Here is a 22311-nt window from a genome sequence, read left to right as displayed (position 1 = left end):
CTGCCTATGGAACTCTGATCTGTTCACCGGACATGCTACCTTGTCCCGGACCTGCTGTTTTCGACTCTCTCTCTCTCTCTTTCTACCGCACCTGCTGTCTCGACCTCTAAATACTCTGCTATGAAAAGCCAACTGACATTTGCTCCTGAGGTGCTGGCCTGGTTCCTCTCTAGGTTTCTTCCTAGGGTCCTGCCTTTCTAGGGATTTTTCCTTTCCACTGTACTTCTACATCTGCATTGCTTGCTGTTCGGGATTTTAGGCTGTGTTTCTGTATAAGCACTTTGTGACATCTGGTGATGTTAAAGGGGCTTTATAAATACATTTGATTGAGTGATAATTGGGAAAAATCAAGTTGATGATTTTACAGACAGCAGATCAGCTCATGAAAAACAGGGAGATGAAGAGAGGAAATGGTTTAAATATCAAGGTATTGTCGTGGAAATTACCACTAAGGACTCCCAAGTCAAAGTTTAATGAACACAATCTTTATTGATATCTTTATTGATATTGAAGCTCTATTGAAGCTCTCATTAGGGCAGCAATATGAGACAGTGCAGAGAGGCGGGGGAAATGCTCTAGCTGTATTTTGACATGCATAGGCGAGACGTGCTCTGATACAGCAACCTATGGATTACAATGAAGGATTTTGGGTTTCAGTGGGATTGGGACGATAGGAAAATAGCCTTTATATAAAGGCTAGTGAGTCAATAGATAAATAATACATTTGATTTGAGCTACATTATTGCATGCTAAATGTTTCTGGTCAGTGATAGATGAGCAAATGAATAAATGAGCTACCATTTCCACTTGTACAGCCAGAGAGCAATTAACCAAATATACAGACAGAGATTCAGTGAAACAAAATCACATTGATTGATTATCAGATATGTCACAGGTTTTTGGTTGGGAGTAGGACAAACTACTACGCAAGTGAAGAGCAAAATAGAGCAAAATAGAGCAAAAAAAGATGATCATTAGCACACTACAACGTAGCCTATTGGTTACCAAATATCCAAATGGAGATTCAGTGAAAACAACAATGTGACATTGATTTATCTAGACGAGTCCCCTTAGCTTTTCTCAAAGCAGCGTCATGGCACTGCCCCGGTCAAAACAGTGCTGAAATTATCATCTACGTGACCACACACAACTATTGCTGTAAATTAGTATAACGGTTGGATATGACTTTGGGAGTTTCAGTATAAGCATGAATTTGATACATGCCTTCAATTGCATTAGAATACATTTTTACAATATTTTCATCATTCAGAGGATCATAATAAGGTGAGTTGTCCTCTCTCTGTGCTTTTTCTGGCCCAATGTCCGTTTCCTCGTCTCCTCACTCCGCTGCCGCCCACCTCCGCCATTTTGTTCTCAACACCAGTTTAAATCAACATATCCTACTGTTTTCCAGAAATCTTGCTTTTTTTCGCGTTCGGGCTATTTTATTTCTGTGATGTCGGACTAGGCCTGGGCTCCGACTTCATCTCACCGGGCTCGGGTCGGACTGGGATCGAATTTTGAGTTCTGATGATAACTGTAAATTGCATTTGTTTCTCGTGTGCAGTCAGGCAGTGTCAAGTATGTGTGTGCTTTTGAATTTATGGAGACTTTGTGTGAAGTAAATAAGCTAAGGTAAACACTTACCTGTTTGGATAATGTGCCATTTGACTTTTAGCTCATTTGCTGTTGTGCATGTGTATTTTGTGGAATTGCATTAGTGCAACAGTGGCGGGAAATGTTGTAGTTTCCCGGGTCTTGTCATTTAAAAGAATTCGCGAAATGTGAAGAGTGGTCCTGGGACAGTCCGGGGATCCCAGTTACTGTTGTTAATTCTCAAAGTATCCCATGTTGAGTCAAAAAGCCACCACCACACAAGGTTAAAACACTGAGGTCCTCCCAGTCTGCTGGGCCACTACCAGCTTGTCCACAGGTTCACTGTATATTCATGTTGTTTCTCATGACTCTGGCTGCTTAGGAAGAGGGTATTGTACTAGGGTGATCTTACAGTCTACTTCCTCTTGTGCTGGGATGTAGAGGTTCTCATTAATGCTCATCTCATTGTTGTTGTTGAACATATCACTGATGAGGTTGGTTGGCTTGGGAACTTTGGGGAGGATCTTGTCCTTGTGTCTATAGGCAGAAGACACAGTCATTTGGTATAATATCTAAAAAAAGGACCTACAATATATTCATCACCATTCAGAGATCACAGTATCCCATATTTTGTGGAGTGAATTCAGATGTGTATAGATTGATGTGTACTCACTTCCTTATACAAAAACAAACCAGGATGGAAACTATAACCGCCATGACTGAAATGAAGACGGCTGCAACATGCAGGTGCCAATCCCGATTCCCATCTTTACCTAAACAAACAAACAACAACGTCAGGATAGAGGTTTACATATAACCGGCTAATAAGATGTTAAACCCACTTCAATCAGTGTACATGAATGGGAGGAGACAGCTTAAATAAAGATGTTTAAGCCTTGAGACAATTGAGACATGGATTGTGTATGTCAAATCAAATCAAAGTGTATTTGTCACGTGTGCCGAATACAACACGTGTAGACCTTACAGTGAAATGCTTACTTACAGGCTCTAACCAAGAGTACGAAAAAAAGGTATGTGTGTGTGTAGGTAAGTAAAGAAATAAAACAACAGTAAAAAGACATTTGAAAATAAGACTAGCAAGGCTATATACAGACACTGTTTAGTCAGGCTTATTGAGGTAGTATGTACATGTAGGTATGGTTAAAGTGACTATGGGGGCCCCTCAGGGGTGTGTGCTCAGTCCCCTCCTGTACTCCCTGTTCACTTAAGACTGCATGGCCAGGCATGACTATAACACCATCATTAAGTTTGCTGATGCCACAACAGTGGTAGGTCTGATCATCGATAACGATGAGACAACCTATAGGTCAGAGGTCAGAGACCTGGCCATGTGGTGCCTAGACAACAACCAACGTGATCAAGACAAAGGCGAGGATTGTGGACTACAGGAAAAGGAGGATCGAGCACTCCCCCATTCTCATCGACAGGGCTGTAGTGGAGCAGGTTGAGAGATTCAAGTTCATTGGTGTCCACATCAACAACAAACTATCATGGTCTAAACACACCAATACAGTCGTGAAGCGGGCATGACAAAGCCTATTCCCCCTCAGGAGACTGAAAATATTTTGCATGGGTCCTCAGATCCTCAAAAAAGTTCTACAGCTGCACCATTGAAAGCATAACTGGTTGCATCACTGCCTGGTATGGCAACTGCTTGGCCTCCGATCGCAAGGCACTACAGAGGGTAGTGCATATGGCCCAGTACATAACGGGGGCCAAGCTCCCTGCTATCCAGGACCTCTATACCAGGTGGTATCAGAGGAAGGCCCTAAAAATGGTCAAAGACTCCAGCCACCTTAGTCATAGACTGTTCTCTCTGCTACCGCACGGCAAGAGCTACTGGGGCGCTAAATCTAGGTCCAAAAGACTTCTTAACAGCTAATAAAATGGCTACCCAGACTATTTGCATTGCCCCCCCCTCTCTCTTTTACGCTGCTGCTACTCTCTGTTTATTATCTATGCATAGTCACTTTAACTCTACATACATGTACATATTACCTCAATTAACCGGTGCCTCCGCACATTAACTCTGCACCGGTACCCCCTGTATATAGCCTCACTATTGTTATTTTACTGCTGCTCTTTAATTAACTTAAAAATAATAATAATAATTTTTACTCTTACATTTTTTACTTAACACATTTTTTCTTAAAACTGCATTATTGGTTAAGGGTTTGTAAGTAAGCATTTCATTGTAAGGTCTCCCTACACCTGTTGTATTCGGCGCATGTGACAAATACACTTTGTTTATACCAGCTCCATTTGATTTAGCTTATCATTATGAGAGGATGGCCCAAGAAGAAAGAAAGAACCATACCATATATTTCCTCCTCAGTCCAGTCACCCTCTCCCATACCACACCATTGCGAAAAGATGGGTTTAATGCGAACACGATACTGACAGTGAGGGTCATAGTTCACCATGATCCAAGTCTTGTCTTCTAAGGACTTACTCTGGAACGACATTACAGCAACAGACATTTGAGTGCTTTTAGTCTACTAAACCTACATACTGTAATTCAAGACAACAAAGTTGATAAATAAAAGTGTACTTTACACAGTGGCTGGTTGTAAAAGACAATAACATTTTTGCAGACAAGTACTAAAACGAAACAATGGCAGATTCACTGCCCATACAGAATCACTAGCCACACTTCGCTTTCCTTACCTCAGGCATTTTACATCTGGTATAGTTGATGATGTACTTCCAACAGTGTGGATGACTTATGTCTGGTGAAATCCAGCTAATATTGAGGTTGCTCCCTTCCTCTGTGATCTTCAATTCAAGAGGTATAGGCTGCACTGCAGGAAGCATGGACAGGGAAAGAGATAATAAAGCAACCTTTGAGAGAAAAACTGTATATATTGATGAAAATTAGATGCAAATTAAACCAAATCGCCACGGGATGTTGATGCAACGTGATTACGATGATGTTAATTAAATAATAATGAAACTATGATGACTCAGACTATTTATTATTTAGATTTTAGCCTCAGATTTAGCCTGAAGAGTGAAAATAGAGTAGTTTTAGTCTTACCATGGTCCTTAGGATTCACCTCGAAGGTATTCCGTACAGATGAACCGTTGAGAGTCCCATTGACCTGGAAGAAGATCTGCATGTGGAAGTCTCCTCTCAGATGACATCCTGTCCTCTGATTGCCGTTGTACAGGTACTCATTGCATTCCGATACCTTACTCATATTTTTTAACCTGAAAAATCAGAAATGACGGGACTGAGATTGTATAGGTGTTGTCATAGTTACGGTCCTAAATATTTCCTAACCACATGACCCAATCAGGAAAAACATTGGATCATAGATATAACAACTGAAAAACCAGCCAAACAAAGACTATCTTTGTAACTCTTCATCTATATTTTGTTGAATATAAACACTCTTCCACAGTTAGCCTTGTATTGATTGGACTGTGAGGGGTGGAGAAGCAGGATGTAGAATTGTTCTCATTTTTTGTTTTGTTTTTTGTTGTTGAATTTTTACCCCTTTTTCTGGTGTCCAATTGTTGTAGTAGCTACTATCTTGTCTCATCGCTACAACTCCCGTACATCCTCCGATACACAACCCAACCAAGCCAACCAAGCCACACTGCTTCTTAACACAGCGCGCATCCAACCCGGAAACTAGCCGCAAAAACAACGTGCGCCCGGCCCGCCACAGGAGTCGCTGGTGCGCGATGAGACAAGGACATCGCTACCGACCAAGCCCTCCCTAACCCGGACAACGCTAGGCCAATTGTGTGTCGCCCCATGGACCTCCCGGTCGCGGCCGGTTACGACAGAGCCTGGGCGCGAACCCAGAGTCTCTGATGGCACAGCTGGCGCTGCAGTACAGTGCCCTTTACCACTGCGCCACCCAGGAGGCCCCAAGTAGAATTGTTCTCACCCGTAGTAAAGCTGGAGGTCTTCTGGGACCTGATTGGCTAGGAGCCAGCTGCAGTTCATGGCCTTAGAAGTGTAGAGAAAACATTTGAAGTTCGTCACCAACTCTGTTATAGGAGAGAGAGAAAGAGCGAGAGGGTAGAGAGCGAGAGAGAGAGATTTACACCCAAGTCAATGACATTAACTCTGTAGTATACTGTATATGGCCAGTTCCCTGGACAGAGATTGTCTAGTACTGGCCTAAAAAGTATGTTTATGGAGATCCTCCTTAAAAATTGCGTTGTTTCCAAGACTAGGTTTAATCTGATTTGGAAAAACAGCCAATAGAGAGTGACAGTTGTTTAGGAGAACATTCTGTTGTTGATAACCAACCTGTGGGGGCAGGGATGGTGTGAACTACAGTTTGACTCATCTGTGTCCTGTTACACTGAGTTTGTATGAAGAAACGCACACCTCCCATCAGAGGAAAACACTCCTCTAACCGTGTTTCCTTCTTCATCATGCTTCTGTTCTTCTGTGAGGAGAAGAATTAAAGATATTACAAAGGGAATGAATTTAGGAACTTAACAGGAATAAGGGGCTATCTACCAATGTTTAATGTGCCCATAGAGCTCTGGTCAAAAGTAGAGCAGTATATAGAGCACAGAGTGCCATTTGGGATGAAGCCTTAGTCTGGGTGATGATGGGTTGTTGGTTTAGTGTTTTATGGAAATGTTCAGTATGAGTCTGTGAAAAAATATTTTGGCTTCAGAGGACAATAAATGTAATCTAATCTAAAAAAAAAAAATCATCCAAAGTAAAGTCTAACATTAGCGTTTTAACTTCATCTAGTGCCATCTAGAATACAAGTACTGCCAGCAGTACGAGGAAGTGTTTATATTACTGCACATCTGTAGGCCTACAACCCATTGGAAAACAGTGGGCAGACAGTCAATCATGTTCAACAGACAACTCTATTCGGTTGACCGATGATAGCTAGGACGGCCTGTAACGTTTTCCTCACCTGGCCTATCCATGACATATTGATATGGTATTTACATCTCTGACTATCAACATTCTCCAGTAGACTCCATGAAAGCTCCCAGCAGAACTCGTTCGTCCAAGAGAAAGTCACATTTCTTGGTGATGGGAGCTCTAAAGGAAAAACAATAACAACTCTTATTATGGTCATGCTCAAGGGTTAAGTGGGATACATACAGGGGTATAAAGGGGTTGTAAATCAAATCAAATGTTAATTGTCACATGCGCTGACTACAACATGTGTAGACCTTACCGTGAAATGCTTACTTACAAGCCCTTAACCAACAATGCAGTTTTTGCACATTTGAGCAGTCTTGATACATTTTTAACAGAAATACAATGGTTCATTGTATCAGTCTAAAACGTTGCACATCCAGGGCTGCCATCTAGTGGCCAAAATATAAATTGCACCTGGGCTGGAATAATACATTATGGCCTTTCTCTTGCATTTCAAAGATGATGGTATAAAAAAATACAAAATAATGTTTTTTTTTTTCTTTGAATGATCTTTTACCAGATCTATTGTGTTATATTCTCCTATATTCATTTCACATGTCCACAAACTTCAAAGTGTTTTCTTTCAAATGGTACCAATAATATGCATATCCTTGCTTCAGGGCCTGAGCTACAGGCAGTTAGATTTGGGTATGTCATTTTAGACGAAAATTGAAAAAAGGGGCCGATCCTTAAGAGGTTCGTTGTTGAGATCTGATATTCTGTGCAGCGCAGGCCAATGTCATAAGACTATCTTCAACCAATCACGTTTCTGAAATCGTTTGGCGCACAATTTCAGCTAAACTCGGAGATGACAGTTAGGCCTCACTACTTACAAAACGCGTGCTTCTGACGAAGAGCTACAAAAGTAAGTAAATAGCCCTATTAGACTGAAAGATATATGGTCATTTCGTCAAATGTGTGAGGCTCTCCAGTCTCCATGCTCATTAGTTGCTCATTCAACATATTTGAGGCTACTTCACAGTCCCGTTTTAAAAGTCTCCCTTCCTAACTGATTTACATTCCCTGAGACCAACCAGAAATGTTTATTTGGCCAAATATTCCCAGGCTGTCCTAAAAAGAAATTCGAGAGAAAAATGAATAGGCTGGGTGTGGCTGGTGCGCTTAAATTAGCTCGTTCAGTGTAGCGCCAGAGCGTCACTTCTCACAGTGGTGCTTATTTGATAAAATTAGATTAAAGCTGAATCAATGTCTTGGAAGATCACATAATGATTCATTAGCATCATACATAACATAAACAAATATGCCTATAATAGCATAGTATAACGTTACTATTATAACAAAAACACCACACCAGTTCTTATGGGATTTTAGGAAGGTTGGCTGAATAGTCCAACAACAGTAACTCTCATGTTGCCAAAATTCAACAGCGCGCAAATGTAGACTACAAGGCAGAATGTGCGTTGATTGAAACAAAATACAGTAAGGCTATATAGTTAACACCATCTGCTCTAATTTTCTCACGAATCAGTAATTGAATTGCCAGAAGATCTAAATGCCTCCAAAACAAATATATAATGTAGGCTACACTGTCCAGCCAATGTTCCGCGAAATCATCAATTTGTCCTGCATTTGGGCATTTTAAATGTGGTCAACAGTATAGCGTTCCCATTTGAATTAAAGACACAATACGTGTATCTGCCTAATTTATTACACAGTAATCTGTTCACTCTAGATCACCTCGGTATGCACTTGCAAGTATGGACAAATTGTGTGGTGAAAATATCTGCGCAACTTGTCACTCTGACGTTATTAACGGGAAACGTCCTGAGTGCCAAACCAAGTTTAATAAAGACATAAACGGAACATATCAAACGATACGACCAGATAGCCTACGACCATGGTATTAAAAAAAACAGTATAAAAATATTATATTACCTGTTTCAGGCTGTGTAGCTACGAATGAAACGAAATAGTACAAGACGAAAACTCCCCAGCATTTGTACATTGTATCAACCTATGCGAGTGATCTCTGTCAAGACCTGTCAGTCCCGTTTCGACCGAATTCTATCCAAAATAAAGTTCTCAACAGATGTTGCGCTGTTCAGTTAAAACGGATGGAGAAAACCAGGGATCCAACAAAACCGAAACGAAACGTGGAAAACAGCTGTTTGTTGTGCTAAGAAAGAAGGATCTTACAATTCTCCCGATCCTGCTCTGAAATGAAAGTGGGCGGAGTTTGAGCAGTGGCTGTATCAACTCAGTTTATAGTTACTGTGTAGCTGTAGCCGAAACAAAGCCTAATTGAGTTTTCACCTCTAAATAAGTCAGTTGTTATGGATGCATTGACATCCATTGTTCAATATTTTCACATGGACTGGAAGTACATTATTTTACCATTAGAAATATTAAATACTTTTTCATAATTTCTGTATATAGGCCTACTCTATTTCTAAGATTCAACGTTAAAATAGGATGAAAAATAGGAGATACAACTTTAACTAATGATCTCTTTAATTCAAGAATGGATCCCTATTTTCTCCCACTTCCAGATGTTTCAAGTTCAACTTTAATTCCTTCAATTGAACTCTGAATTGCATGATAAATAAATAAAAAAGATAGGAATAGAAAACCAACAAACATGCATGCATGCAACATAGAAACTGTTGTTGTGGCTGATCTTAGGAGTTTGCTTTCAATAGGTGAGTGATGTGAGATCTTCTGTATCTACATTTAAATCATTTACCAGAAACTCTTATCCAGAGCCTGTTCAGGTTATTAAGTGCACATCAGCAGATTTTTCACCTTTCGGTTACTGGCCCAATGCACTTGACTGCTAGGCCACCTGCTGCCCCATCTTTCTTTTTTTTTCTTTTACATTTTTTTTCTTTTTAATTGACCCCTTTTTCTCCCCAATTTCATGGTATCCATTTGGTAGTTACAGTCTTGTCTCATCGCTGCAACTCCCGTACGGACTCGGGAGAGGCGAAGGTTGAGAGCCGTGTGTCCTCTGAAACACAACCCAACCAAGCCGCACTTCTTCTTGAGACAATGCCCACTTACCCCAGAAGCCAGCCGGTAGTGGAGTCATCAGTGCGCAATGGGACAAGGATACCCCTGCCGGCCAAACCCTCTCCTAAACCGGACGATGCTGGGCCAATTGTGCGCCGCACCATGGGTCTCCCGGGTCACGGCCGGCTGCGACAGAACCTGGACCACTGTAATGCAGTGCCTTAGATCACTGCGCCACTCGGGAAACCCCATCGTTCTGTTCTTGCGTTAACAGGCCTGAATTCTTGCCAATGGCAAACAAATGGGGTGTGAAGACAATACAAGGTTTTTGTTTTATGACTGGAGGATGTGATGAAGTTCTTCGGGAAATTAAAACCGATGATGACACACAGACAGCCGTTAAAGGGCAATTCCACCACTTTTCAACCTCATTTTTGTTATATCTGGCCCAATACCAATATACATATCCCGTTCATGTCCATAATGGAAATGTATAATTGACTTTAGTACATTTGTTCTCTGAGCTTACTGATGGACAAATCTGAAAACATGTTTTAAATCGGCCAAAGCATTTGTTTACAGTGAGAGAATTTTTTTGGGGGGGACACACCTACTCATTCCAGGGTTTTTCTTTATTTTTACTATTTTCTACATTGTAGAGTAATAGTGAAGACATTACAACTATAAAATAACACATATGGAATCATGTAGTAACCAAAAAAGTATTAAACAAATCCAAATATATTTTATATTTGAGATTTTTTAAATAGCCACCCTTTGCCTTGATGACAGCTTTGCACACTCTTGGCATTCTCTCAACCAGCTTCATGAGGTAGTCACCTGGAATGCATTTCAATTAACAGGTGTGCCTTGCTAAAAGTTAATTTGTGGAAAGAGAAACAAAGAGAAACAACAGTCCATCATTACTTTAAGACATGAAGGTCAGTCAATCCGGAAAATTTGAAGAGCTTTGAAAGTTTCTTCAAGTGCAGTCGCAAAAACCATCCAAGCGTTATGATGAAAACGGACTCTTATGAGGACCGCCACAGGAAAGGAAGACCCAAATAAAATTAAATAGATACATTTTTATTGGTCACATACACGTGTTTAGCAGATGTTTGTCACGAACATCGTTGGAATGAGGTGAGGACCAAAGCGCAGCGTGGTGAGTCTTCATCATATATTTATTAAACCGAGAACACTAAACAAAATATCAAAGGAGAAACTAAACTAAACAGTTTTGAAAGGTGACATACACATAACAGAAAATAATCACCCACGAAACACAAGTGGCTACCTAAGCATGATTCTCAATCAGAGACAACTAATGACACCTGCCTCTGATTGAGAACCATACCAGGCCAAATGCAAAACACAACATAGAAAAAGGAACATAGACAACCCACCCAACTCACGCCCTGACCATACTAAAACAAAGAAATAACAAAAGAACTAAGGTCAGAACGTGACAATGTTATTACGGGTGTAGCGGGAATGCTTGTGTTTCTAGCCCCGTCAGTGCAGTAATATCTAACAAGTAATATCTGACAATTTCACAACATATTAAGAATATATAAATATACAGTGTCTTGCAAAAGTATTCATCCCCCTTGGCGTTTTTCCTATTTTGTTGCATTACAACCTGTAATTTAAATGGATTTTTGTTTGTATTTCATGTAATGGACATACACAAAATAGTCCAAATTGGTGAGAAAAAAAACCCTGAAAAGTGGTGCGTGCATATGTATTCACCCACTTTGCTATGTAGCCCCTAAATAAGATCTGGTGCAACCAATTACCTTCAGAAGTCACATTATTAGTTAAATAAAGTCCACCTGTGTGCTATCTAAGTGTCACATGATCTGTCACATGATCTCGGTATATATACACCTGTTCTGAAAGGCCTCAGAGTCTGCAACACCCCTAAGCAAGGGGCACCACTAAGCAAGAGGCAGCAACAAGCAAGCGGCACCATGAAGGCAAGCGGCACCATGAACAGGTCATGGGCAAAGTTGTGGAGAAGTACAGATCAGGGTTGGGTTATAAAAAAATATCAGAAACTTTGAACATCCCACAGAGCACCATTAAATCAATTATTAAAAAATGTAAAGAATATGGCACCACAACAAACCTGAGAGAGCCACCCCAAGAGAGGGCCGCGCACCAAAACTCACGGACCAGGCAAGGAGGGCATTAATCAGAGAGGCAACCAAGAGACCAAAGATAATCCTGAAGGAGCTGTAAAGCTCTACAGCGGAGATTGGTGTATCTGTCCATAGGACCACTTTAAGCCGTATACTCCAGAGGTGGGCTTTGCGGAAGAGTGGACAGAAAAAAAAACATTGCTCAAAGAAAAAAAATAAGCAAACATGTTTGGTGTTTGCCAAAAGGCATGTGGGAGATTCCCCAAACATATGGAAGAAGGTACTCTGGTCAGATGAGATTAAAATTGAGCTTTTTGGCCATAAAAAAAAATGCTATGTCTGGCGCAAACCCAGCACCTCTCATCACCCCGAGAACACCATCCACACAGTGAAGCATGGTGGTGGCAGCATCATGCTGTGGGGATGATCTTCATAGACAGGGACTGGGAAACTGGTCAGAATTGAAGGAATGATGGATGGCGCTAAATATAGAGAAATTCTTGAGGGAAACCTGTTTCTGTCTTCCAGAGATTTGAGACTGGGACGGAGGTTCACCTTCCAGCAGGACAATGACCCTAAGTATACTGCTAAAGCAACACTCGAGTGGTTTAAGGGGAAACATTTAAATGTCTTGGAATGGCCTAGTCAAAGCCCAGACCTCAATCCAATTGAGAATCTGTGGTATGACTTAAAGATTGCTGTACACCAGCGGAACCTATCCAAATTGAAGGAGCTGGAGAAGTTTTGTCTTGAAGAATGGGCAAAAATTCTAGTGGCTAGATGTGCCAAGCTTATAGAGACTAGAGGTCGACCGATTATGATTTTGCAAAGCCGATACCGATAATTGGGGGACCAAAAAAAGCCGATACCGATTAATTGTCCGATTTTATTTATTTATTTGTAATAACGACAATTACAACAATACTGAATGAACAAATATTTTAACTTAATATAATAGATCAATAAAATTAATTTAGCCTCAAATAAATATTGAAACATGTTCAATTTGGTTGAAATAATGCAAAAACCAAGGTTTGGAGAAGGAAGTAAAAGTGCAATATGTGCCAGGTAAGAAAGCTAACGTTTAAGTTCCTAGCTCAGAATATGAGAACATATGAAAGCTGGTGGTTCCTTTTAACATGAGTTTTCAATATTCACAGGTTAGAAATTTTAGGTTGTAGTTATTATAGGAATTATAGGAGTATTTCTCTCTATACCATTTGTATTTCATTAACCTTTGACTATTGGATGTTCTTATAGGCACTTTAGTATTGCCAGTGTAACAGTATAGCTTCCATCCCTCTCCTCGCTCCTACCTGGGCTCGAACCAGGAACACATAGACAACAGCCACCCTCGAAGCAGCGTTACCCATGCAGAGCAAGGGGAACAACTACTCCAAGTCTCAGAGCGAGTGACGTTTGAAACGCTATTAGCGAGCACCCCGCTAACTAGCTAGCCATTTCACATCGGTTACACCAGCCTAATCTCGGGAGTTGATAGGCTTGAAGTCATAAACAGCGCAATGCTTGAAGCACAACGAAGAGCTGCTGGCAAAACGCACGAAAGTGCAGTGGGAATGAATGCTTACGAGCCTGCTGCTGCCTACCACCGCTCAGTCAGACTGCTCTATCAAATCATAGGCTTAGTTATAACATAATAACACACAGAAATACGAGCCTTAGGTCATTAATATGGTCGAATCCGGAAACTATCATCTCGAAAACAAGACGTTTATTCTTTCAGTGGAATACGGAAACGGAACGGGTGGCATCCATAAGTCTAAATATTCCTGTTACTACATTGCACAACCTTCAATGTTATGTCATAATTACGTAAAACACTGACTCTGCGTGCAATGAACGCAAGAGAAGTGACACAATTTCACCTGGTTAATATTGCCTGCTATCTAGAAGAAAAAGAAACGCACACCTATTTAGGCGAGGTGCTGGCTAGCTGAGTAGAAAACTTGAAAATAAAAGAGACCCGCACACTCTAGGAGCGCAGATGCAAAAAATGTAATTACCAACATTTTGACAGCCACGCTGTCTTCATCAGGGTATAATCACAAACACTGCAGGATGACCCATTTATGTAGTGTCAAAAGACACAGGTGTCTGTAATCATGGCCAAGAGTGGCCTAATATCATTGGTTAATTATCAAATATTAAATGGCATACAAAGAACAGCATACAAACAACAAATGGATAGCATACGATCATAAATTCCTATAGACTACACAAGCTTACAAACAATTGCAATGGCAAAGTCACAATAATCACAAGAATGGCTTCAGATCAAAGTCTACTTGAGACCGAAGGGAACAAGGGTCTTTAAGTTAAAGATCCAGGCAGCCTCTCGTTTTAACAATAAATTATCAAGGTCACCCTCTCTCCTAGGGAGGGTGACATGTTCGATGCCAGTATAACGCAGAGACGAGATCGAGTGGCCTGCCTCTAAGAAGTGGGCCGCAACTGGGTAAGTAAAGTTTTTACACCTAATGGTGGATGCTCTGCGATACGTACTTTTAATTCGCTCTTTGTTTTACCCACATCATTTTTACCACAAGGACAAGTTATAAGATAATTAACTGCCTTAGTGGAGCACGTAATAACACCTTTGATTGGGATCGATTTCCCTGTTTGTGGGTCTTTGAAGGATCTACATTTATAAGTGCCATTGCATTGAGCACAGCCATTACATTTGTAATTTCCATCCAGTAGGGGCGCAAATAGACGTTGTTCAGGAATATCTTGGGGTGGTAAATCAGAGTGTACCAATTGGTCTCTGAGAATTCTGCCCTGCGAGAATACGACCAGGGGAAGGTCCGAAAACACATTACCGAGACTATCATCGGATTTTAGAATGTGCCAATGTTTGTGAACAATTCCCTTAATTTGTTCAGAACGCTTTGAATAGTGAGTAGTTAGAACACAAGAATGGTATTTTTGCGAGACTGACCTTGAAAAAGGTCATGTCTCGTTTTGTTTAAAATGTTCTCAGTGGCAATATTAATCTGATCATTTTTGTAGCCCCTCTCCTTTAACTTTTTTGCGTCTCAGCCATAATTCTGTCGAAATCTGATTGTTTTTGCAAATTCTTTTGATTTGACAGAATTGGCTGTAGGGCAAACTATTTTTTAAGGGAAGTGGGTGACAACTATCAGCCCTCAACAAACTGTTACGATCAGTAGGTTTCCTGTAAAGATCAGTGTATAGAACATTATCTTCACACAAGATCAGAAGATCAAGAACACTGATTTGACGTGTATCAGATTGCATAGTAAATCTCAGTAAATCTTTCTTAACAGGAGTTAAGAAAAGCATGAAATTCTTGGAGCTGTTTTGAAAAAAACATCAATATACCGTTTCCAAATAATGATGTTAGGCAAGAAAACATTTTTGAGAGGATTGAAAATAGACTGTTTCTCCATGTAACCCACATACAAATTAGCATAGTTAGGAGCCATGGGGTATCCCATAGCAGTACATTTCGTCTGAATAAAGAAATCATTTAGAAACATGAAATAGTTATGTGTGATATTAATATTGCCTGCTAACCTGGATTTCTTTTAGCTAAATATGCAGGTTTAAAAATATATACTTCTGTGTATTGATTTTAAGAAAGGCATTGATGTTTATGGTTAGGTACACATTGGAGCAACGATACGCACCGCATCGATTAAATGCAATGCAGGACACGCTAGATAAATTGGTAATATCATCAACCATGTATGATTGATTGATTGATAGTTTTTTATAAGATAAGTTTAATGCTAGCTAGCAACTCACCTTGGCTTACTGCATTCGCGTAACAGGCAGTCTCCTCATGGAGTGCAATGTAATCAGGTGGTTAGAGCGTTGGACTAGTTAACTGTAAGGTTGCAAGATTGAATCCCCTGAGCTGACAAGGTAATAATCTGCCGTTCTGCCCCTGAGCGAGGCAGTTAACCCACCGTTCCTAGGCCGTCATTGAAAATAAGAATGTGTTATTAACTGACTTGCCTAGTTAAATAAAGATTCAATAAAGGTGTAAAAAAAAAAAAAATGTGGTGTCCAAAAATACCGATTTCCGATTGTTATGAAAACGGCCCTAATTAATCGGCCGTTCTGATTAATCGGTCGACCTCTAATAGAGACATACCCCAAGAGACTTGCAGCTGTAATTGCTGCGAAAGGTGGATCTACAAAGTAGGGGGGGGGGGGGGGGGCTGAATAGTTATGCACGCTCAAGTTTTCTGTTTTTTGGTCTTATTGCTTGTTTGTTTCACAATAAAAAATATTTAGCATTTTCAAAGTGTTAGGCATGTTGTGTGAATCAAATGATACAACCCCCAAACAATCCATTTTCATTCCAGGTTGTAAGGCAACAAAATAGGAAAAATACCAAGGGGGTGAATACTTTTGCAAGCCACTGTATAGACGTGCAATGGCAGAGCGGCATAGACGAAGATACAGTAGAATAGTATAGAATACAGTATATACATATGAGATGAGTAATGCAAGATATGTTAACATTATGAAAGTGACTAGTGTTCTGTTTATTAAAGTGGCCAGTGATTTCAAGTAAATGTTTTTAGGCAGCAGCCTCTATGTTCTAGTGATGGTTATTTAACAGTCTGATGGCCTTGAAATAGAAGCTGTTTTTCCAGTCTCTTTGTCCCAGCTTTGATGCACCTGTACTGACCTCGCCTTCTGGATGATAGCCGGGTGAACAGGCAGTGGCTTGGGTGGTTGTTGTCCTTGATGATCGCAGTAGTTTGCCCCCGGTGATGCGTTGGGCAGATCACACCCGTTCCTGTAGGTTCATGCTCTACAACATCCGCAGAGTACGACCCTGCCTCACACAGGAAGCGGCGCAGGTCCTAATCCAGGCACTTGTCATCTCCCGTCTGGATTACTGCAACTCGCTGTTGGCTGGGCTCCCTGCCTGTGCCATTAAACCCCTACAACTCATCCAGAACGCCGCAGCCCGTCTGGTGTTCAACCTTCCCAAGTTCTCTCACGTCACCCCGCTCCTCCGCTCTCTCCACTGGCTTCCAGTTGAAGCTCGCATCCGCTACAAGACCATGGTGCTTGCCTACGGAGCTGTGAGGGGAACGGCACCTCAGTACCTCCAGGCTCTGATCAGGCCCTACACCCAAACAAGGGCACTGCGTTCATCCACCTCTGGCCTGCTCGCCTCCCTACCACTGAGGAAGTACAGTTCCCGCTCAGCCCAGTCAAAACTGTTCGCTGCTCTGGCCCCCCAATGGTGGAACAAACTCCCTCACGACGCCAGGACAGCGGAGTCAATCACCACCTTCCGGAGACACCTTAAACCCCACCTCTTTAAGGAATACCTAGGATAGGATAAAGTAATCCTTCTCACCCCCCTTAAAAGACCTAGATGCACTATTGTAAAGTGGCTGTTCCACTGGATGTCATAAGGTGAAAGCACCAATTTGTAAGTCGCTCTGGATAAGAGCGTCTGCTAAATGACTTAAATGTAATGTAAATGTTACTGTAGAGACCGGAGGTTGCAGGCAGTGCAGTTGCTGTACCAAGCGGTTATAGAGCCCGATAGGGTGCTCTCATTTGTTTATCTGTAAAAGTTTGTGAGGGGTTTGGGTGCCAAGGCAAATTTCTTTAGCCTCCTGAGGTTGAAGAGACGCTGTTGCGCGTTCTTCACCACACTCTGTGTAGGTGGACCATTTCAGTTTGTCAGTGATGTGTTCGCCTAGGAACTCGCCAGTGGAAGCTTCCCACTGTAGTCCCATCAATGTGGATAGGGTGGTGCTCCCTCTGCTGTTTCCTGAAGTCATCTCCTTTGTTTAGTTGACATTGAGTGAGAGGTTATTTTCCTGGCACCACACTTCCAGAGCCTTCACCTCCTCCCTGTAGGCTGTCTCATCTTTGTTGGTAATCAAGCCTACTGCTGTTGTGTCATCTACGAACTTGATGATTGAGTTGGAGGCGTGCTTGGCCAGGCAGTCATGGGTGAAGAGGGAGTACAGGAGGGGGCTGAGCACGCACCCTTGTGGGGCCCCAGTGTTCAGGTTTTGAGGATCAGTGAAGTGGAGGTGTTGTTTCCTACCTTCACCACCTGGGGGCGGCCCTTCAGGAAGTCCAGGACCCAGTTGCACAGGGTGGGGTTCAGACATAGTGCCTTGAGCTTAATGACGAGCTTGGAGGGTACTATTGTGTTGAATGCTGAGCTATAGTCACTGAACAGCATTCTTACATAGGTATCCCTCTTATCCACATGGGATAGGGCAGTGTGCAGTGTGAAGGCGATTGCATCACACATGGATCTATTGGGGTGGTATGCAAATTCAAGTGAGTCTAGGGTGACAGGTAAGGTAGAGGTGATACGATCCTTGACTAGTCTCTCAAAGCACTTCATGATGACAGAGGTGAGTTCTATGGGGCATGAGTGAGTGTTGAAAAACAAGAGTTACCTCTGCTGCAGAGGATAAGTTCATTAGAGTTACCAGCCTCAGAAATTGCAGCCCAAATAAATGCTTCACAGTGTTCAAGTAACAGACACATTTCAAAATCAACTGTTCAGACGAGACTGTGTGAATTAGGCCTTCATTGTTGAATCTCTGCAAAGAATCCACTACTAAAGGACACCAATAAAAATAAGTGAGTTGCTTTGGGCCAAGAAACACGAGCAATGGACATCAGACTGGTGGAAATCTGTCCTTTGGTCTAATGAGTTTCTTGGTTCCAACCGCCGTGTCTTTGTAAGACGCAGAGTAGATGCACGGATGATCTCTGCATGTGTGGTTACCACAGTGAAGCATGGAGGAGGATGTGTGATGGTGTGGGTGGGTGCTTTGCTGGTGACACTGTCTGTAATTGATTTAGAATCCATGGCACACTAAACCAGCATGGCTACCACAGCTTTCTGGAGTGATACGCCATGCCATCTGGTTTGCGCTTAGTGCGTCTATCATTTGTTTTTCAACAGGATAATGACCCAACACAAAGCAAAGCTGTCATCAAGGCAAAGGATGGTTACTTTGAAGAATCTAAAATCCTAAATATATTTGGATTTGTTTAACTCTTTTGTTTGGTTACTACATGATTCCATATGTGGAAGTCCAGGACCAGGACCCAGTTGCACAGTTCATATGTTTGATGTCTTCACTACTGTTCGACAATGTAGACAATAGTAAAACAAATAAAGAAAACACTTGAATGAGTAGGTGTGTCCAAAACTTTGACTGGTACTGTATATTACCAACAATTATTAAGATCTGATCCTTTGAACATGTACAGTATTCACATGACTTGATTTGTGAAATGTGTAAAAAAAAAAAACAGTAACCCCATGTATTCAAAGAGTAAAAATAGATTACGATACAGAAACAGCTGTACTTCACAAATGTCAATCAATTGAATCATACATTTGGCATATTTGGTCTTAGAACAGGTCAAATAACAATATGCTATGCTTTTAAACAATTGAATTCTTAAATGTATTTCAAAAAACAAATGCTGAAGTCATTTGAATGATTTTTTTCAAATTTCTCAAAATCCCAACTTTGGTTCACACAGGATAATGACAATTTGAAAACGTCAATGTGGCCTGTCTTAACACTTGTACTATGTTGACAACAAATGTCATGCATTTACAGAAAACAGAATTTGTTCAGTGGTCGTATTTTGTTATTGTACTAAATATAGTACAAGAATGTGAATGGGATATGGGAAAATGTTGCATTTCTACAAATAAATATAAAGTTCTACTTGATGACATCAAGTTAAAACATTTGATAAACAAGGATCTTCAAACACTATGAGATTCGCTGTGACATGGGAATCATGAAAATACCCATGTTTTGAAAATCACTCTTTTTTTCTAACTTTAAATCCTACCATGTGATGTCTCAGAGAACATTTCTTTCTTCTTATTGTTTTAACCACAGATCATAGAAACCCACCGTTTCCACATATGTAGACACTGGTATGGTGCTGGAAATCATGAATGTGAGGTTAAAAGTGGCAGAATTGCCCTTTAAGAAGATAGATTTGACCTTACAATGGCATCATCTGTATAAATAAAGGATAGATGGATAAATGAATGATGCATGACTCATTCTGCCCGAGTGAAGACGTGGATATTAAATAGGCCAATTTATTCGATCGGTAACAGTATTTGAAGAGTACCCACATAAGGACTTCATAACACATTCCCTTTCTCCTTACCCCCCATCTGCCACCATATCAACCACGGTGCTTCTGGCTCTGCATTGCTTGCTCTTTGGGGTTTTAGGCTGGATATTTATATGTAGTTGTGATAACTGCTTATGTAAAAAGGGCTTTATAAAATATGTTTGATTGATTGATGGAATAGATTGATCAAACTCGATGTCTAAATGGTATCCAGTGCTGTAAAAAGTCTTTGCCCCCTTTCAAATTTTCTCTACTTATGCATATTATTTTATACTGAATGTTGTCAGATCTTCAACCAAAACCTAAAATTCGATAAAGGGAACATGAGTGAACAAAAAAACACACCAATTACATACTTATTGTATTTATTTCATAAACAAAGTTATGTAACGCCCAATACCCTTGTGTGAAAAAGTAATTGCGACCTTACGCAATAACTGGTTGTGCCACCTTTAGCTGCAATGACTGGAACCATATCCTTCCTGTAGTTGTTGATCAGTCTCATGTTGCTGTGGAGGAATTATGGCCCACTTTTTCATGCGTAACTGGTTTAACTAGGTGACATTTGTGGGTTTTCAAGCATGAACTGCTCGTTTCAAGTCCTGCCACAACATCTCAATTGGGATTATGTCTGGAATTTGAATAGGCCATTACAAAACTTAAAATGTGTTGCTTTTTAACCATTTTCATGATGACTTGATTGTGTTTTTTTGGGTCATTGTCTTGCTGCATGGCCCAGCTGTGCTTCAGCTTCAGCTCACAGGCGGATGGCCTGCCATTCTCCCGTAGAATTCTCTGATACAGAGCAGAATTCATGGTTCCTTCTATTAAGGCAAGTCATCCAGGTCCTGAGGCAGCAAAGTATCCCCAAACCATCACACTATCACCAACATGCTTGACTGTTGGTATGAGGTTTTTACTGTGAAATGCAGTGTTTGGTTTTCAACAGACATAATGTGACCCATCTCGTCCAAAGAGTTGACTCAAGTTTGCCAAAAAGCACCTGTTCTATGGACAGATGAGTCAAAAGTATAACTTTTTGGGCCTCCCGGGTGACGCAGTGGTTAAGGGCGCTGTACTGCAGTGCCAGCTGTGCCATCAGAGACTCTGGGTTCGCGCCAAGGCTTTGTCGTAACCGGCCGCGTCTGTGGGGCGACGCACAATTGGCCTAGCGTCGTCCGGGTTAGGGAGGGCTTGGCCGGTAGGGATGGCCTTGTCTCATCGCGCACCAGCGACTCCTGTGGCGGGCCGGTTGCAGTGCGCGCTAACCAAGGTTGCCAGGTGCACGGTGTGTCCTCAGACACATTGGTGCAGCTGGCTTCCGGGTTGGATGCGCGCTGTGTTAAGAAGCAGTGCGGCTTGGTTGGGTTGTGTATTGGAGGACGCATGACTTTCAACCTTCGTCTCTCCCGAGCCCGTACAGGGGTTGTAGCGATGAGACAAGATAGTAGCTACTAAAACAATTGGATACCATGAAATTTGGGAGAAAATGGGGTAAAAAAATAATACAATGAGATTTTCTGGATTTTTGTTTTAAATTCTGTCTCTCCCAGTTGAATTGTACCTATGATAAAAATTACAGACCTCTACATGCTTTGTAAGTTGTATCAAATACTTGTTCTCCCCACTGTAAGTGGATGGCTGCAAATGTTCTACTTTTAAACTCGGACAAAACAGAGATGCTTGTTTTAGGTCCCAAGAAACAAAGAGTTCTTCTATTGAATCTGACAGTTAATCTTGATGGTTGTACAGTCGTCTCAAAGAAAACTGTGAAGGACCTCGGCGTTACTCTGGACCCTGATCTCTCTTTTCACGAACATATCAAGACTGTTTCAAGGACAGATTTTTTCCATCTACGTAACATTGCAAAAATCAGAAACGTTATGTCCAAAAATGATGCAGAAAAAATGATCCATGCTTTTGTCACTTCTAGGTTAGACTACTGCAATGCTGTACTTTCCTGCTACTCGAATAAAGCACTAAATAAACTTCAGTGAGTGCTAAACACGGCTGCTAGAATCTTGACTAGAACCAAACAATTTGACCACATTACTCCAGGGCTAGCCTCTCTACACTGGCTTCCTGTTAAGGCAAGGGCTGATTTCAAGGTTTTACTGCTAACCTACAAAGCATTACATGGGCTTGCTCCTACCTATCTTCACGATTTGGTCCTGCCATACATACCTACACGTACACTACGGTCACAAGATGCAGGCCTCCTAACTGTCCCTAGAATTTCTAAGCAAACAGTTGGAGGCAGGGCTTTCTCATAGAGCTCCATTTTTTGGAATGGTCTGCCTACCCATGTTAGAGACGCAGACTCGGTCTCGACCTTTAAGTCTTTACTGAAGACTCATCTCTTCAGTGGGTCATATGATTGAGTGTAGTCTGGCCCAGGAGTGTGAAGGTCAACGGAAAGGCACTGGAGCAACGAACCGCCATTGCTGTCTCTGCCTGGCCGGTTCCCCTCTCTCAACTGGGATTCTCTGCCTCGAACCCCTATTACAG

General features: G+C 41.4%; 1 protein-coding gene and 1 long non-coding RNA gene across 2 annotated transcripts in view; one reads left to right on the top strand and one right to left on the bottom strand.

The window, feature by feature from the left end:
• Nucleotides 1-463: 463 nt before the first annotated feature.
• LOC115138037 (interleukin-5 receptor subunit alpha-like) lies at nucleotides 464-8721 on the bottom strand. The gene is made up of 9 exons (XM_029674426.2): nucleotides 8426-8721; nucleotides 6516-6646; nucleotides 5885-6026; nucleotides 5517-5619; nucleotides 4655-4827; nucleotides 4285-4418; nucleotides 3935-4070; nucleotides 2270-2369; nucleotides 464-2133 (listed from the first exon to the last, which is right to left on the bottom strand). The coding sequence occupies exons 1-9, from the start codon at nucleotides 8493-8495 to the stop codon at nucleotides 1959-1961; spliced, it is 1164 nt and encodes a 387-aa protein (XP_029530286.2). The 5' UTR covers nucleotides 8496-8721; the 3' UTR covers nucleotides 464-1958.
• Nucleotides 7262-22311, top strand: part of LOC135574307 (uncharacterized) — a 17748-nt gene continuing 2698 nt past the window's right edge. The window contains exon 1 of the long non-coding RNA XR_010465313.1: nucleotides 7262-7394. This is a non-coding gene — a long non-coding RNA (uncharacterized LOC135574307). The remainder of the gene's footprint in view (nucleotides 7395-22311) is intronic.

The sequence above is a fragment of the Oncorhynchus nerka genome, linkage group LG12, assembly GCF_034236695.1.
Source record: "Oncorhynchus nerka isolate Pitt River linkage group LG12, Oner_Uvic_2.0, whole genome shotgun sequence".
NCBI lineage: Eukaryota > Metazoa > Chordata > Actinopteri > Salmoniformes > Salmonidae > Oncorhynchus > Oncorhynchus nerka.
Note: the sequence above shows the minus strand (reverse complement) of the source record. Positions and strands in the feature narration are given on the sequence as shown.

Bases quoted from the DNA above. Each gene is read 5' to 3' on its own strand.
- LOC115138037 (XM_029674426.2), bottom strand. From the start codon at position 8,495: ATGTACAAATGCTGGGGAGTTTTCGTCTTGTACTATTTCGTTTCATTC. The intron at 4,071-4,284 runs GTAAGGAAAGCG...ATGTCGTTCCAG, and splicing joins CCAGATGTAAAATGCCTGAG to AGTAAGTCCTTAGAAGACAA. The intron at 2,134-2,269 runs GTGAGTACACAT...TTCTGCCTATAG, and splicing joins GTTTGTTTTTGTATAAGGAA to ACACAAGGACAAGATCCTCC.